This window comes from Scyliorhinus canicula, chromosome 11 (assembly GCF_902713615.1).
Source record: "Scyliorhinus canicula chromosome 11, sScyCan1.1, whole genome shotgun sequence".
Taxonomy (NCBI): Eukaryota; Metazoa; Chordata; class Chondrichthyes; order Carcharhiniformes; family Scyliorhinidae; genus Scyliorhinus; species Scyliorhinus canicula.
The window spans coordinates 89,140,399-89,156,633 of NC_052156.1; the positions used below are offsets into that span (position 1 = coordinate 89,140,399).

The 16,235-nt window shown below is 47.0% G+C and overlaps 1 protein-coding gene across 1 annotated transcript in view; it reads right to left on the reverse strand.

The window, feature by feature from the left end:
- Window positions 1-1,049: 1,049 nt before the first annotated feature.
- Window positions 1,050-16,235, reverse strand: part of LOC119973182 (metabotropic glutamate receptor 3-like) — a 90,473-nt gene continuing 75,287 nt past the window's right edge. The window contains exons 2-5 of the mRNA XM_038810827.1: window positions 15,059-15,893; window positions 12,479-13,542; window positions 8,441-8,615; window positions 1,050-7,692 (exon numbers count right to left, since the gene is read on the reverse strand). Coding sequence (XP_038666755.1) covers window positions 7,619-7,692; window positions 8,441-8,615; window positions 12,479-13,542; window positions 15,059-15,893 — 2,148 coding nt within the window. The 3' untranslated portion in view covers window positions 1,050-7,618. The remainder of the gene's footprint in view (window positions 7,693-8,440; window positions 8,616-12,478; window positions 13,543-15,058; window positions 15,894-16,235) is intronic.

Here is a 16,235-nt window from a genome sequence, read left to right on the forward strand (position 1 = left end):
GATCCCATGGACTCTTACCTTTGATATTAGCTTCCCATGTGGCACCTTATCAAAAACCTTGCTGAAGTGCAAGTAGACTATGTCAGATCCATTGCCCTCATCTACACACCTGGTCACCTCTTTGAGGTTTGGCAGCACTGGTGGGGCGAGAAACAGTGTTAACGTTTGAGTCCAATATGACTGTCCTTGGAACTCCGTTAACTCTGTTTCTCAGATGCTGCAGGAGCTGCTAAGCTTTTCCAGCACTTTCAGTTTCCAGCTCGAATCCTTCACCCCAAGTCACTAATAAATATGATGAATTGCTGAGGCCCCCGTTCCGATCTCTGGGCATCACTACTTGACACATTTCATTAATCAGAGGATAATCCCCATTTTCCATCCTCTGCCACTCGCGCAACTATCAACACACCTCCCAAGATTACCTCCACAATCCATTTACACTCATTTCATAGAATTTACAGTGCAGAAGGAGGCCATTCAGCCCATCGAGTCTGCACCGGCTCTTGGAAAGAGCACCCTACCCAAGGTCAACACCTCCACCCTATCCCCATAACACAGTAATCCCACCCAACACTAAGGGCAATTTTGGACACTAAGGGCAATTTATCATGGCCAATCCACCTAACCTGCACATCTTTGGACTGTGAGAGGAAACTGGAGCACCCGGAGGAAACCCACGCACACACGGGAAGGATGTGCAGACTCCGCACAGACAGTGACCCAAGCCGGAATCAAACCTGGGACCCTGGAGCTGTGAAGCGATTGTGCTATCCACAATGCTACTGTGCTGCCATTTGTGTTCATAGTGCCTTGTAATAATAATTTAATGCCTTCTGAAAGTCCATGAAGAGAATAACCATGGACATTCCTTTTAAACACCATGTTGGTGACCTCCACAGAAAAAAGTAACTGGACGGACATGTCCAACCTTTCACAAATTCACTGACGAATAAGCACTGATGACCAAAGTGCTGCTGCACACTTTGCCCTCCCTGCCATTACTTGTGGTTTCAATGTGTGCAGGTTGCAAAATAAATCAGCAACTAAGAGGTTTTTCTCACTCTGGTTTTTATTCAGCACCTTAGGTTTTCAAATACCTACAAAATATGAACTCAGTTTAAAAAAAACACTAAACACTTTTAAGTTCTCCAATAAAACATTCAGCACTGATTCAGTACAGTTTTGAATAAGCATTTTGTCCTTTTGAAAACTTTACAGCGAATGCTCCATTCAATCTATAACAGGATGCATTGGAAACCTGGTGGACTGCCCTGGAGAACCTGACCTTGGGAACACTGCAAACAAACACCTTGTGATTTCCTTCAATCTGTGATGTCCTTCTATGATTCTGAATCTCCCTTACTTACGACCTTGGTATCCATGATATACAAGGTCTTTGCTATCTCTGGCCACACTGATGTACCTTATCTTAGTACCCCTGTCCATCTTGGTGTGTTTGACACTCTTTGGTTTTCCTTGGGCGGGATTCTCCGTCCCGTCAGCCCATTTTCCGGCGCAGCGAGCCCCCGCTGGCAGCAGGATTCTCCGTTCCCTCAGGCACGTGTGTGCTGCCGCGAGGCGGAGTGTCCCGCCGATGGAGAATCCCGCAGCTTGTGTCCATAGATGTGCGGGTTAGGTGGATTGGGCCGCTAAATTGCCCATTAAGGTTAGTTGAGATTACAGGGATAGGGCACGGCACTGGGTACAGGTAGAGTGCTCTTTCAGAGGGTCAATGCAGACTCGATGGGCCAAATGGCCTCCTTCTGCACTCTAGGAATTCTCTGGATTCTCTCCTTTGTGGCCCTTAATGTCCTTGGAACACCTGGCCACTTAGACTTCCCTAATCTGCTCAGTCATCCTGGACAGTCTTGTAACCCTGGTTTGTTCCAGGTAGCATTTAATGTTCTCTCTTAGAAGCGAAAGTGGGATCAAGAAAGCTGTGAATTCAATTGCATCCCACGAGCGGAGTACAAAATCCCAAGTTGAAGCTCCAGTATAGTGCTGGGGGAACCTGTGTTTATGTAATACATTGCATGGCCTCAGGGCATCCTAAAGATTTCATAGCCACTAAAGGCTTAATTAAATTAGAAAATTGTTGCCATGTAGGAAAGCACTGCGACTAATTTGTGCATAACTAAATTCAAGAAGCAGAAAAATGTTAGTTGATGGATTAATCTCTGCAGCGCACTGGGTGAAATACCTCCTATTCCTCAAATAGTGCCATCTGATCTGGGAGAACAGCGAGAGCTTTGGTTTAATGAGGAGGCAACCAAGAAACAGCACTTTAATAGTGCAGCACCCCACCCCCCGCCCCCAAACCTGTACTACACTAGAGTATTGGCCTAAATGAAATGCTCAGTCCTGGGATGTTGGTTTAACACAAGCTTCAAAGAGTGCTACCCACTGGGCTATGGCTGAGAACAAGTAACCCTGCAGATAAGATGTTAAACTGAGGCCTATTTAGCTGCTCCAGTCTATAGCTGAATGTTAAAGATCCCTTTGCACCATTTCGAGAGCAGAGATTTCTCTGGGAACAAAGGAACAGAAATAGGAGGAGAGGTAGGCCTTTTGAGAGCTCAATTTACCTCAACTTCACCTTCCCACCCTATCTCCATATTGCTTGATTTTCTTAGTCCCCAATTGTCATAAACCCCACGAGGATCACGGGGAAACCATCATTGATCTCTCCGTGGAATACAAGCTCTCCAGGTAAGGGCAGAAGCTACCCACCTGGGGCTCGTTATGAGCTAATATAAAAACAAGCCTAAAACTGGATTGTAGGAGTGATATGCTGTGTTATGCAGACCTTTGTAAATAGTGTAAATAAATCTAGTTAGTTCACCCCAGCCTCGTCATTAAGCCAGTAATCTATATATTTTAGCCTTGAATATATTCTTTGACTGAGCATTCACATTTCTCTGAGGTGAAGAATTCCAAAGGTTCACAATCCTTTAAGTGAAGACCTTGCTCCTCATCCTAGTCACCCAAAACAGATTAACTGGTCATTCTTAACTTAATTATTAACTTGTGATTTGTTCAAACTTTGCTTTGTGCAAAATAGCTGCTATGATCACATACAGCAGTAACTGTATTCCAAAGAAAAAAGCACGGGAAGCACTTTGAGATTGTTTCCAAGAGGTGTAACCGGCCACTTTGATGCCTCTGATTCTCACGGTCTAGCTGCCAGCTAAGATGCCCCCAAAGTCTTTGGCTATCTTTCTGACACTGAGATTGTTTGATCTCTTTGGCGACACGAATGTTCCTGATTTCTTAGAGCTCAACAACTGCGTCAACAACTTGCATTTATACAGAAAGTTTAACATTGTGAAATGTCCTAAAGGGTTTCACTGGAGTGCCCTCAAAGCAAATCTGACACTGGACCTCTGGGGACATTGACCAAAAGCTCGGTCAAAGAGGCCATTTTGAAGGAGTGTCATAAAGGAGGAAAGAGAGGTTGGGCGGTAGAGAGGTGGAGAGATGTAGGGAGGGAATTTCAGAGCTTGATGCCTCGACAGCTAAATATGCAACTTTGGTGGAGCAATTCAAATTGGAGATGCTCAAGAGGCTAGAATTGGAAGATATTTTTGAGGGTTATGGAGCTGGAGGAGGTTACAGGGATAGGGAGGGGTGAGGCCAATGTGTGATTTGAAAACAAGGATAAGAATTCTAAAAACAAGGCATTGTTTAACCAGGACCCGATATAGGTTAGCAGGCACAGGGATGATAGGATAATGGGACCCAATATAGGTTAGCAGGCACAGGGATGATAGGATAATGGGACTTGATCTGCATTAGGATATGGCACCAGACCTTTGGATGAATTTAATTTTATTTTGGGTGGAAAATGGGTGGTCAGTCAGGAGCACATTGAAATCATCAAGACCAGAGATGACAAAAGCATTGTGAGGGTTTCATCCGAGGATGGGCTGAGGGAGGAGCAGAATCGAATGATGATGTGAAGGTGGAAATGAGCGGTCTTAGTGACGGGGAGAACATGTGGTTGGAAACTCACCTCAGGATCAAATATGGCACCAACCTTCCTGACAGTTTGGTTCAGCCATTGAAAGTTGCCAGGGAGAGTTGGTTGTTAGGGAGCAGAGTCTGTGGTTGGGGCTGAAGATAATGCCTTCAGCATTTTCCCAATATTTAGTTGGAGGAAATTTCTGATCATCCAGTACTGACTGTCTGATAATGTAGAGACAGCGGAGATGTCGAGAGAGATGGGGTAAGCAGGATTTCAGCGTCGCCTGCCAACGTGTGGATGATATCACTGAGGAGCATCATGATGCGAAATCTGTTGTCGCTCTGCTGTTCCCAATCACGGGTGGGATTCTCCGACCTCACAACCGCGTGTTATTTGGCCGCAGGAGGCGGGGTGCTGTTCACTGGCGGAGGGATTCACTGCTTAAGCCGCTGTCGATGGGAATTCACATTAAAACCACCCCACACCGCCGGGACACCTGTGGGCAGGGGTGTGCTGCCAGCGACATGGAGAATCCCACCGCCAGCAAACGGTCAGAGAATTCTGGCCCATGTTAATGTCCTGACTTCTGAACTCCTTATTCTTCCTGGCCTCTCTGACACCCTCTATCTCCTTGATGTCTCTGAATGTTTGGGTGTCTCTGACCTTCCTGTGAGTGATGCAGCAATTCGGGGAGAAGTGGACTTTCTGAATTTCTTTGAAGTTAAAGGTTTCTGAATTGTCTTCCTTCATTCACAGAGCCAGAGGGGAGGGTCATTGACATTGACTGTTACTGACCACCAAGGTGAAGGAAGCATTACATTTCACTGCACGAGCAAATTATGTTTTAATTAAAGCTCTTTGCTAAAAATCTGTCTGGAATGTTGTATAATTGAATAAAAGTTTCTAAATACTCTAATATTCCTAATCTTGCTGGCCTCTCCAGCCAATTTGGCTGCTTGTCAAACCCTTGCTGTTTGCTAGTCCCAATCTTTTGGAATTTCTCCCAGTTTTAGATTAAACTGTTTATGCTGGATTCACAGATTTTATGCTGTCCATGTCAAATAAACCACCTAAAACACCAGTATAATGTAAACAAACAATTTGATAACATATACATATAATTCTAACCACTGTTAAGTTTCAAAATAAGTGGTGACCCCTTTTATGTTAATAGCAACCAAATCCAAGCAATTAAACAACATATTCCCAGACTCTGCATCCACATTCTACTATTCAGACAAAAAGTATAAAATATAAACTAATTCTTCACAAATTCTGTTACAACAACCCTGAATAAAAAAATGAGAAAGATATTTCAGCAGCATCTCATCGAAACTCCTTTCTTGTCCTGAATACCTTCTGATCATACCTCGGATTGTTGTTATCTTTGCTTTTTGCAGCTGCTCAACATGTAACTTCACAGTATCTGACAGCATAGAAAGAGGCCATTCAGCTCCTCATGTCTGTGCTAGATCTTTCAAAGATCTAGTCAATTAGTCCCACTCCCCTTCTCTGTTCCCCAACACTCTCCAAATTCTTCCTTCTCAAATAGATATCAAATTCCTTTTTGAAAGCTTCTGTTACTCTGCTTCCTCCACCCCTCCAGGCTATTCTTGTGGTCACTTGAGACTGAGCTTGTCAGCTCGTGTGAGAGTTTATGGGAAGCTTTGTGAGGAGCTACGGCCGCTGGAAACCGGGTTAAAATTGTTCTAATGCCATTAACCCTAATGGCCTTGAGGAAGGAGTCAATAAGATGAGATGGCAACATTTAAAATGTAAGTGGCTCCAAATTTACACCTTGTAAACCCATTGACTGGTGTGGAAGAGAGCTGGACGATTTAGTGAGATCTCACTTTGTTCTCCTTAGAGCAGAGAAGGTTGAGGGGGGATTTAATATGGAATTAAACATTGAGAAAGTTTGATTGAGTAGACAGAGGAAAACTGTTTCCAGGGGCACAAGGACCAGTAACCGGAGGACACAGAGAGAGTGAGAGAGCAGTGGAGACTGGGTTACTGAATGAATTCAAGGTCGAGTTACATAGATCCTTGATTGACAAGCGAGTCAGAGATTATGTGGATACAGACAGGGGCCAAAATCAGATGACCTTATCAATTGGCGGAGCAGACTCAAGGGGCTGAATGGCCTCCTCCTGATCCTAATGCTTTGTGCTTGTAACATAGTTGGTAAAGAAGCCAATGAGAATGTTTTAATGCAGTGAGTGTGTTATGACGATCTGGTACGCACCGTCTGCAATGGCACTGGAAGAAAATTCAAGAGTAACTTTCGAAAGGGAATTGGAGAAATACTTGCAAAGATTTGTGTGGAAATGGAGAGAGAGCAGGGAATTGGCACTAATTGGATAGCTCTTTCCATGAGCTGACATGGGCACAATGGGCTGAATGGCCTCCTTCATGCTGTACGTCCTACGATTTTATTCTATGATTTGATCCCCATTCTGGACTGTTTCAGCTAATAGCAGCCAGGAAAGGAAAGAGCATATGAGAACTGGCCTAGTATAGGGAAGAGTAAAAGTAACCAAGGATGCTGTACCAGTTGCAATCAATTGAACTTGGGTACATCAGATGAGGACAGAATGGAGCTCGGCTCTGATGCCTGCCCGGGTTGACTACACCCAACACCACGCACGCATTAAAAATGAGTCCATGGCTATACGACAGGGGAGCTGACTCCAGACAGGAGCTGCATGGCCTCTGGATGGGGATTTTCACAGCGAATCACAATAATCTCCCATTAAAATTCTAGAACCACCCAGAACAGAGACCATCCAACACATCCTGCATGTGTCTGCTATCTGATAAATCCCATTCCCCTGCTCTTTCAATTCTTTTCTCTTTTCAAGTATTTATCTATTTCCCCTTTTGAAAATTAGTAACATTTTCTCCCGGTGCCCATTCAGGCAGTAGATTCCTGATCGCAACAACTTGCTGTATAAAATATTTTCTCCTCATCTCCCCACTGGCTTGTCAAGCCTACACTGTTTGGTTGCTGAACCTCCTGCCAAGGGCAGCAGCATCTCCCTATCGAAACCACTCAACAGCTTGGAAATCCCACAGTCCCACGTGATAAAGGAGGCATGGAACTCACCATGGATAGGCTTTCCAAGTCCTTGCCTTCTGCTGTGAGCACATACTGGGAAGCTGGTGGGAAAAGAGTGGGAAAACATGGCAAATCTGGTCGCCGTGAACCAGTGACCATGGTCAGCTTCCTCAGGAGGCAGAGCCAGTGTGGGGTGGGGGGAACTTTTTAGACAAGAAAGTTTGACACCAGGGAGTCACTAGGAACCTCTTAGCTGCCAGAATTTCATACATTGTTGGGATCTACTTGATAATAATTTGTCCTAATGACTCCACTGACCTGGTTCTAATCTAGGAGTGGTTACGAGTGACTAGGTTACACTATTTATTAAAAAAACCCACTTTATTTACATTAATTACAATAGCACAAACTAATTCACGAGAAGTCCACTTATTAAAAACCTTTTATACATTGAACATAATAACCAGTTTTGTCACTTTTATTTGTACATTTCTCTGGAGGAGTCATGGCGAAGGGAGTGGGGGGGTGGGGGGGGGGGGGGGGGTCATTAGCAGGTGAGGAGGTTAGTGGCAGGTAGACAGGCCTACATCCAGTCCTCATAGTGACGATGTCGTGGAGTCCACGATCTCGCGCCCGTTACACACAGTTGGTACATAGTGCACGGCGGAACCTGCAAAGAGAAATGACAAGGTTTAGCTCAGCGACACCTCCTGTGGGCTGCCGTGCACTGCCATGGCAACCAGCAGTTACGGCAGCTTGGCAACACCAAAAGCAACAAAGCAGAGTGTCAATTGGGAGCTTCATGCACACGGCTGGGGGCAGAGGCTGCCTCTCAAGGATTGGCGTTCGCGAAGGCGAGCCAAATGAAAACACCCCACCAAAACGGATTGTTTTCTGTATGTCCGTCATCTCTCCTAGATAGAAGGATGCAAACACTGCTGTCCCTGCACTTATCGGGGCCCACAAGCTCTCTGTATCTGTGCACATGTTGGACACGTGTGGTGAAAGGAGGGGCACAGTTGTCTTCAGTGTCCTCTCGCTCGACTCATGGAGGGAGAAGTTCAGTCTTGATTTCTCTGTCCCCACAAATATATTTAAATAGCTTATCATTTGGACTTTGAAGTGTGAAGAGTGCTCAATGGGCTGTAAGGTCCAATGCTCAGGGGGGCTGAGATTGACACACAAAGGGACCATACCCCAACAGAAGTCAATAGTACAGGGAGAGGGAGGAAGGAGGTTACTGGTGTAGGGTGAAAACTCTCACAAAACGAGCACTTCCGGTCATCTATACAAATGTAAACCATTTTTTAGACAAGTACATAGGGAGCATCAGGCAGAGGAGCAGTGGAAGGGTTAATCCTCTCTGTGAGAGACGAGGAAACCTGAAAATCCAGCCTGAGGCAGGGGGAGATACTCACCGTGAGAGTGGACAGCTCCTGACCCAGTCACGCTGAAGCGACTGGTCGCCACCCGGTGAGTGACCACATTTTTCTGAGGCTGGAAAAGGATGATGTGGATTTTGGGGGCGAACAGACAACCCAACACGACGGAGCCACTCAGACTAATGGAGATACACATGGTGGTGGTCTGGACCTGTGAGGAGAGAGAGAGGGAGAGCGTCAGATCAAAACAAGGACTCCCTTCGGACAGTGTTGCTCACTAAAACCCAGGCATTTCTCCATAAGACAGGCCAAATCCTGAACTGGATCCATAGAATCCCTACAGTGCAGAAGGAGGCCATTCGGTCCATCGAGCCTGCACCGACCCTGCCAAAAACACCCTACCGATGCCCACTCTCCCCACCCTATCCCTGTAACCCCACCTAACCCGCACATCTTTGGACGGTGGGAGGAAACTGGAGCACCAGGAGGAATTCCACGCAGGTATGGGGAGATTGTGTAAACTCCACATTGTCACCCAAGGCCAGAATCGAACCCAGATCCCTGACACTGTGAGGCAGGAGTGCTAACCACTGTGCCAGTGTGCCACCCCTAGAGCCACACTGTCTATTTATGGAGATGGAAATGATGCCTTGCCACTTTCCCAAAGAAAAGCACAGAGTTCTCAGTGTTACCTCCATGGCAGATTTAATTGGTCATTTATTTCATTTCATGTTTGTCGGATCCTACTCTGTACTAAACTGGTTTGTGTATTACCTGAAATACAATGTTGCCTACACATCTGAAGCAATTAATTGGCTGCAGAAGACTTTGGAATGGTCTGGTAATATGAGGGGTGATCTATATGAACTATATGTAACTCCAGTGACTCATTCGCCCCTACGATGTGTCAAACCTAAAAGAAGCTACCATCTTCTCAGGGCAGCGAAAGAATGGCAATAAGTGCCAGCCTTGCCAATGTCCCCCCCCCCCCCCCCCCCCCCCCCCCAACCCCTCCCCCCCGCCCAGAGAATAAATTAGCAGAAATAGATCAGTTCCAGGCCTTTCCTTTTAAGGTGAAATCCCAGATCCGGTGAATGACTCAGCGACACGTAACCCAAGACAACTGCTGCCTTCATTTCACTTCTACACGCAAAATGAATAGTTCATCCATAGCATGTATTATTAAATAGTCAGATATGAATAAGAACAAAGATAAATAATTATTTATAGTTATAAAAATCCAACAGGATGACAATTGGCAGTGTTCTTTACGTGGCTCAACCCGACTCATTGTGACGACAATATTATCAGTCACGTCGGAGATCGCTGTTTGATGATTAAGATGGTGAAGGTTACAATTCCAGCTTAAAGAAACATCTCTTAAAGCTCTTCAAAGTTTCCCAATGTCTATTAGCTATTCAACATGTCAGCAATATAGTGAGCATGACCAGACTGGTCGCAGATGGAGAGGGACAATGAGAAAGGGGAAGATGTGGAGGGAAAGATATAGATGATCCTATCAAGTCAAATATAGGGAGAGGACAGAGGAGGTCACAGGGTTCATTCAAGGGTAGAAGGCAGAGTTCATAGGTCATTAATGGGAAGATAGTAGAGGGGTCGTACATGGGGAGAGGGTAGAGATCACAGGGCCATACACGGGGTGAGGGTAAACGAGGTCACAAGGTCGTACATAGGGAGAGGGCGGAGGAGGTCACAGGGTCGTACTTGGGGAGTATAGCAGAGGTCACAGGATCATACATGGGAAGAGGATGGAAGTCAGAGGGCCATACACGGGGAGAGATTAGAAACGTCACAGCAACATACACAAGAGGGTGGCGAAGGTCACTGGGCCATACATGGGGAGAGGGTAGAGATCACAGGGTCATACATGGGGAAAGGGCAGCATGGTGGCACAGTGGGTTAGCACAGCTGCCACACAGCGCCGAGGTCCCAGGTTCGATCCCGGCTCTGGGTCACTGTCCATGTGGAGTTTGCACTTTCTCCCCGTGTTTGCGTGGGTTTCACCCCCACAACCCAAAAGGTAAGTGGATTGGCCACACTAAATTGCCCCTTAATTGTAGAAAATGATTAGGTACTCTAATTTTCTTTTAAAAATACACAGGGAGAGGTTGGAGGAGGGCACAGGGTCGTACATGGGGAGAGGGCAGAGGTCACAGGGTCATACATAGGGATTGGGTAGAGGTCATAGGGTAATTCATGGGAAGAGGGTAGAGGAGGTTACAAGGTCGTACATGGAGAGAGGATAGAGGTCACAGGGTCATTCATGGGGTGAGGGTAGAGGAGGTCAGAAGATCATACATGGTGAGAGGGTAGAGGTCACAGGGTCATACATGGGGAGAGTTTAGAGGAGGCGAGAGACTTATACGGGGAAAAGTTAGAGGAGGTCACAGGGTCACAGGGTGGCACATGGGAGAGGGTCAAGGTCACAGAGTTGTACATGGGGAACAGGCGTGAGGTGAGTGATAAGCTTGAAAATTGGAGGTGGGCTTGGGGTGCTGTTCAGGGAAGAGAAGCAGTTGAGGTTGATTTAAACTCAGAGATAATGAAAGTGAGGTGAAGCCAATGGAAATAGAATCAGGAATAAAACCGGAATGAATTAGAATCAGTAGCAGGAAATGTAAGTGGATGGTAGCAGAATGAACCCAGTGCCTGTGTAAACACCATCTATCCCCCAATGGGACTTGTTCAGATTCAGATGGTGAAGGTTATGGTTCCAGCTTAAAGAAACATCTCCTAAAGCTCTTCAAAGTTTCCCAATGTCTGTTAGCTCTTCAACATAGAACAGTACAGCACAGAACAGGCCCTTCGGCCCTCAATGTTGTGCCGAGCCATGATCACCCTACTCAAACCCACGTATCCACCCTATACCCGTAACCCAACAACCCCCCCCCCCCCTTAACCTTACTTTTTTAGAACACTACGGGCAATTTAGCATGGCCAATCCACCTAACCCGCACATCTTTGGACTGTGGGAGGAAACCGGAGCACCCGGAGGAAACCCACGCACACAGGGGGAGGACGTGCAGACTCCACACAGACAGCGACCCAGCCAGGAATCGAACCTGGGACCCTGGAGCTGTGAAGCATTTATGCTAACCACCATGCTACCATGCTGTCAACATGTCAGCAATATAGTGACCATGACCAGATTGATGGGATGGGATGAAATTCTCCTCTGCCAGCTGATATCAGGTCGCGGGAGATTATTCTGGGTAGTCCTGACAGGAATGGAGTCAGATGACAAAAACAACTTTGCATGACATGACAATTGTGCTCAGAGAGGCTACAGGACAGCTAGGGATGTGATAAATGTAAAGAGATGGCCACACCAGAACAGCGTGATTGTTCATTGATGTAGCTAAGGGGAAGCTGGGCAAATCCATGGTGGCAGACAGTGCAGGGCAAATACAGTGAGGGACTGAAAGGAATATCAGGATCTTCTGGTGGGGTGACATGAGGTAAAATGAAAGGGGATCTGTGAGGGGCTTAAACCCTAGCACACAATTGCCATTTTTCTGTTTTTTCCTGCTATAAATGTTATGTAATTCTTCTAAGGGTTAGAGCTGTCGTGCATTGGAGGGTGAAATGGAGGAAGCTGTACGCTAATACCCGTGTCTGTGTTGTCCATGTGATAAGAGTGTTCGATGCTCATGCTGGGGGCCCGAGAAAGAAACAGACTCCATTTCCCAGCACGAACGTGCCTCATCTCAACTAGCACACAAATCCAAACTCAGACCAGGATCCGGTTGAATACCCATGGTGGGAACAGGATAGAGGAAATGAGAGAAAACCAGGACAGGGGGGAGTGATTGGTACTGTGGGGGAAGGTGGGCGGGCCAGCGAGCCGGACCTTGGGGACCATGAGGATTTATAAAATATTAAATAACCCATGGAAAATCAGGGCCACGTTTGGCTTCAGAACTATGGGGCAAAAATGAGAAATGTTGCTGAAGTCTGGGCCAGCTCGTAAGTAAGTGCTCAGCAATCAGACGTTAGGGTCAGTTTAAGGTTGGTTCCTTCCTGGTACAGTAAAGACCTTGGCACATTGCTTACCCGATAGTCGCTGGAGGTGACGTAGAAGATTGGCAGGAAGGCCAGCCAGATTATGCATGTGGTATACATGGTAAACCCGATGAACTTGGCCTCGTTGAAATTCTCCGGGCACTTCCTTGTTTTAAAGGCATACACAGTGCAGAGCACAATGAGAACCACCGTGTACGTCAGTGAAGTGAGCATGCTGGACTCCTTCGTGTTACACTTCAGAGTGACAATGTCCCGTTTCTCGGGTGTTGTCTCCTTTCTGGTGCCGGGCGTTTCCACCACGAGCCACACGGTGACGACAATCAATTGGCAAGAGATCAGTGCCAAGCAGATGACTACTTGGGAAGTCGGGCTGATGCAGCGCGGTCTCTGCGTGCCGTCTTTGACCCCGTTGAAGATTCTGGCGATGCGGTTCGTCTTGGTGAGGAGGGCCGAGTAGCAAACTGCGAAGGAGGATCCCAATCCTAACCGGCGCAAGGTACATACTGTGGTGGAGGGTTTAGCGATGAAGATGAGGGTCATGCTGTAGCACATCAGAACCCCGATGAGAAGGATGTAGCAGAGTTCGCGTCCTGATGCTTTTACCACTGGGGTGTTGTTGTTTTTAACAAAGATCCCAAACACACAGAGCGTTGAGATGAAGCCAAGGCAGGAGATGGTGATGGGCCCAATGGCCCAGGAATCCTCCCATTTGATATACTCTTCTGGAAGGTCATAGCAGCTGCTGAGATCCTCAGTGGGCCATCTCCCAGGCCCACAATCCATGCAAGTGAACTCATCATAGAGGAACTCGTAATGATGACAGGGAATACAGAGCCAGCAGCACACATCTCCTCGCTGCATACTCTTGGCTTCATTCTTGGCACAGGGATCACTGCACTGAGAAGTGGGGATGGATGAATCGGCCCAGGGAATCAAGCTGGTGTTCAACGTGAGATCTTCTCCCCAGTACCCAACTTTCTGATAGGTGTATCTCCCACCTTTCGACTGGTAATTTAAGATATTGTACCGGCCAATCCCATCTCCAAATGTGTCAAATCGGATTTCACTCCTTGTACCTTGAGGTCGGAAAGGAGCTGGGGAGAAAAGAGAAAAGGATTGACAGGGTCTCTGAAGTAAATTAATGCAGTGAGGCAACAGGATCAAACTAGCACACATAGGATCAGACCGTAGGTAATGAGATTCTGGCCTTGTCAAAGTTCAACACACCATCCACCTACTGGAGGTGCACAGTAAGGTGTGTGTCCCTGATTCCTGTTCTATCCTTCACCACCTGACAAAACAATCAGAAGGACGAGCACTACCTGAATTGTCTCCTCCACACTCGCCCTGGGGCACTGAGGCAAATTGTCCTGCCCGACAAAGTGCCTTCTGCTGATATCAGCTTCCTCAGCACAGAACTAGAATCAATTCTAGGTCGTGGCTTTTTATCTGTATCGCTCAGCTCCACGGTGAGCAGCAGGGTGATCAACTCTGGGAGAATAAATTGGGGGAAGCTTTGAAGGAGGAATGGTGTTGGAGAGAGTGTGAAGGGAAGCTGCCAAATCTCTGAGAGAGGGGTGGGGGTAGGGCAGTCTGTCCTTGACCCAGGATGGAGGGCTCATAGCCCTCATTCCAGACACCTACTGGAACACAAGTCACCAACCTGCCACAGTTGACGTATGTGCAGAAAGCTACCCTGCTCAGCAGATGAAATCTGGGGCAATATGCATCCCAGGATGACCTGACTTGGGACGCTAGAAGTAAAGGAAAATTATGGGACAGTCCCAGAAAACCTGGGATAGTTGATCACCCTGGATTTATCAAGTGAGCTGCTTAGGAGTCACTGTTATCATGTCCATTCCTTGCCTGATTGACATCCCGGCCCACTCCATAGAATCCCTACAGTGCAGAAGGAGGCCATTCAGCCCATCAAGACTACACAGACCCTCTGAAAGAGCACCCCACTTAGTCCCACTCCCCGCCCTATCGCCGTTGTCTCGCCTAACTTGAACAGCTTTGACTCAGGGGGCCTCACTCAGTCTTCCTATGTGAACCAGGGCTAACCCACAGCCAGATAAATCCAGTCTCATAGTTAACATTCGTCCTGTGGTCTGAGAGCGCTAACAGGAAAAGGAAGAAAATGAGTAAATGGAAATGACATGAGCAAAATACATCCAGTGGAAACAGTAAGAGCACTCTGGTGCTAATGTACTGTCTGATGTGTCAAAGGTTATCAGGGTGGGAGTTGGGGGGGGGGGGGGGGGGTAGGTGTAATATGGGCCAATCAGATCAGCCAATTATTTTATTGAGTGATGGAGCAGGCTCGAGGTTGCCAATGGCCTACTCCTGCTCCTAATTCGGATGTTTGTATGCAATATTTATCCTGTAAACATCACTGTAAAGACAATCGAATCATTTATCACTTGCTGTTCATGGGGCTTGCTATGTGTAAATTGGCTGTGGAATTTCCAATATTATAACAGTGACTTCAATAGTCTGTAATCGGGGGTAACATGCTTTGAGATGTCCTGAGCTCATGAAAGGCGCTCCAGAAATGCAAGTCCTTCTTTTTATTTGCTGAAGTACAGCAACGAGGAAGAATTAATTTACCATCAAAGTGAACTTTGATGATGTAATCCTTGTAAAACTTCTTCCCATTCATGGGTCTCATGTTATGGCAGATCCTGGTGCTGTTGGGACAGAGGGCCTGTTGCATGTTGTGGAGGGCGTGGGCCATGGCGTACACCGCATTCAACACAAACATGATCTTTGTCTCCTGCTCAAACTTCACTTTGAGAGAGTTCCTCCCACAGTCAAGTGTCCTTAAGCTGCAATGGAACTTCTGTTCCCAGAACTCCCTAAACCAGGAATTCCTGATGTTGTTGTGAGGATTGAGGTTGACGAAATAGGTGGTAAACTCCTCAATGTTGTGGGATGCCAGCTCGATAGTTATGGCCCCATCGGCTGCCTGCTCGTTGCCTTTGACCACGTTCTCCAGCGCACCCCAGCCATCACTGGCCACCCACATGAAGGACACATTGAGCCTGCGTGCAGCAGCCAGCAACTCCCGGGCATCCTCGCTCTTTGTGAACAGGACCACCACTTTGGCGTTGGGCTTCTGCATCAGCGCTTTGATGACCCCATCGTAAGTCTTCTGGTTCATGGAGCGGCCAACCTTCTCCGAGGTGGCGATGCAGATGTTCCTGGAGCGTGCCTCCTGCTCAAAAGCCTCGATACCTGTCTCGCCATAGTCACCCTCAGATGCCACGGTGGAGACGTACGTCCAGTTGAAGAAACGCAGGATGTCAGACATGGCTTTTGCTTGGTAGAAATCTGGAGGTACAGTTCGCGCAAAGTAATCGTAGCGCGATTTATCACTTAGCTTGGCACTGGTTGAGGCATAGCTGATCTGCGGGATCTGGAACAAACGCAGCAAGTTGGCCACCTAGGAACAATCAAAAGAAGAGTTTTAGTACACCCTCCTCTTGGGGAAAGCCCTGCACTAGGCGTACACTCTGCCTGATTGCTTGGTTCCCCAGTATGTTGTGCAAAATTCCTTAAAATTTGAATGAGGCTCTGAAAGCCTGTTTCTAACAGAAATCAAAGAACAAAGAACAATACAGCACAGGAACAGGCCCTTCGGCCCTCCAAGCCTGTACCGGTCATGATACCAACCTTTGCCAAAACCCTCAGCACTTCCTTGTACCGTGTCCCTCTATACCCATCCTATCCACGTGTTTGTCAAGATGCCTTTTGAACGCCGTTAAGGTATCTGTTCTCCCAACCT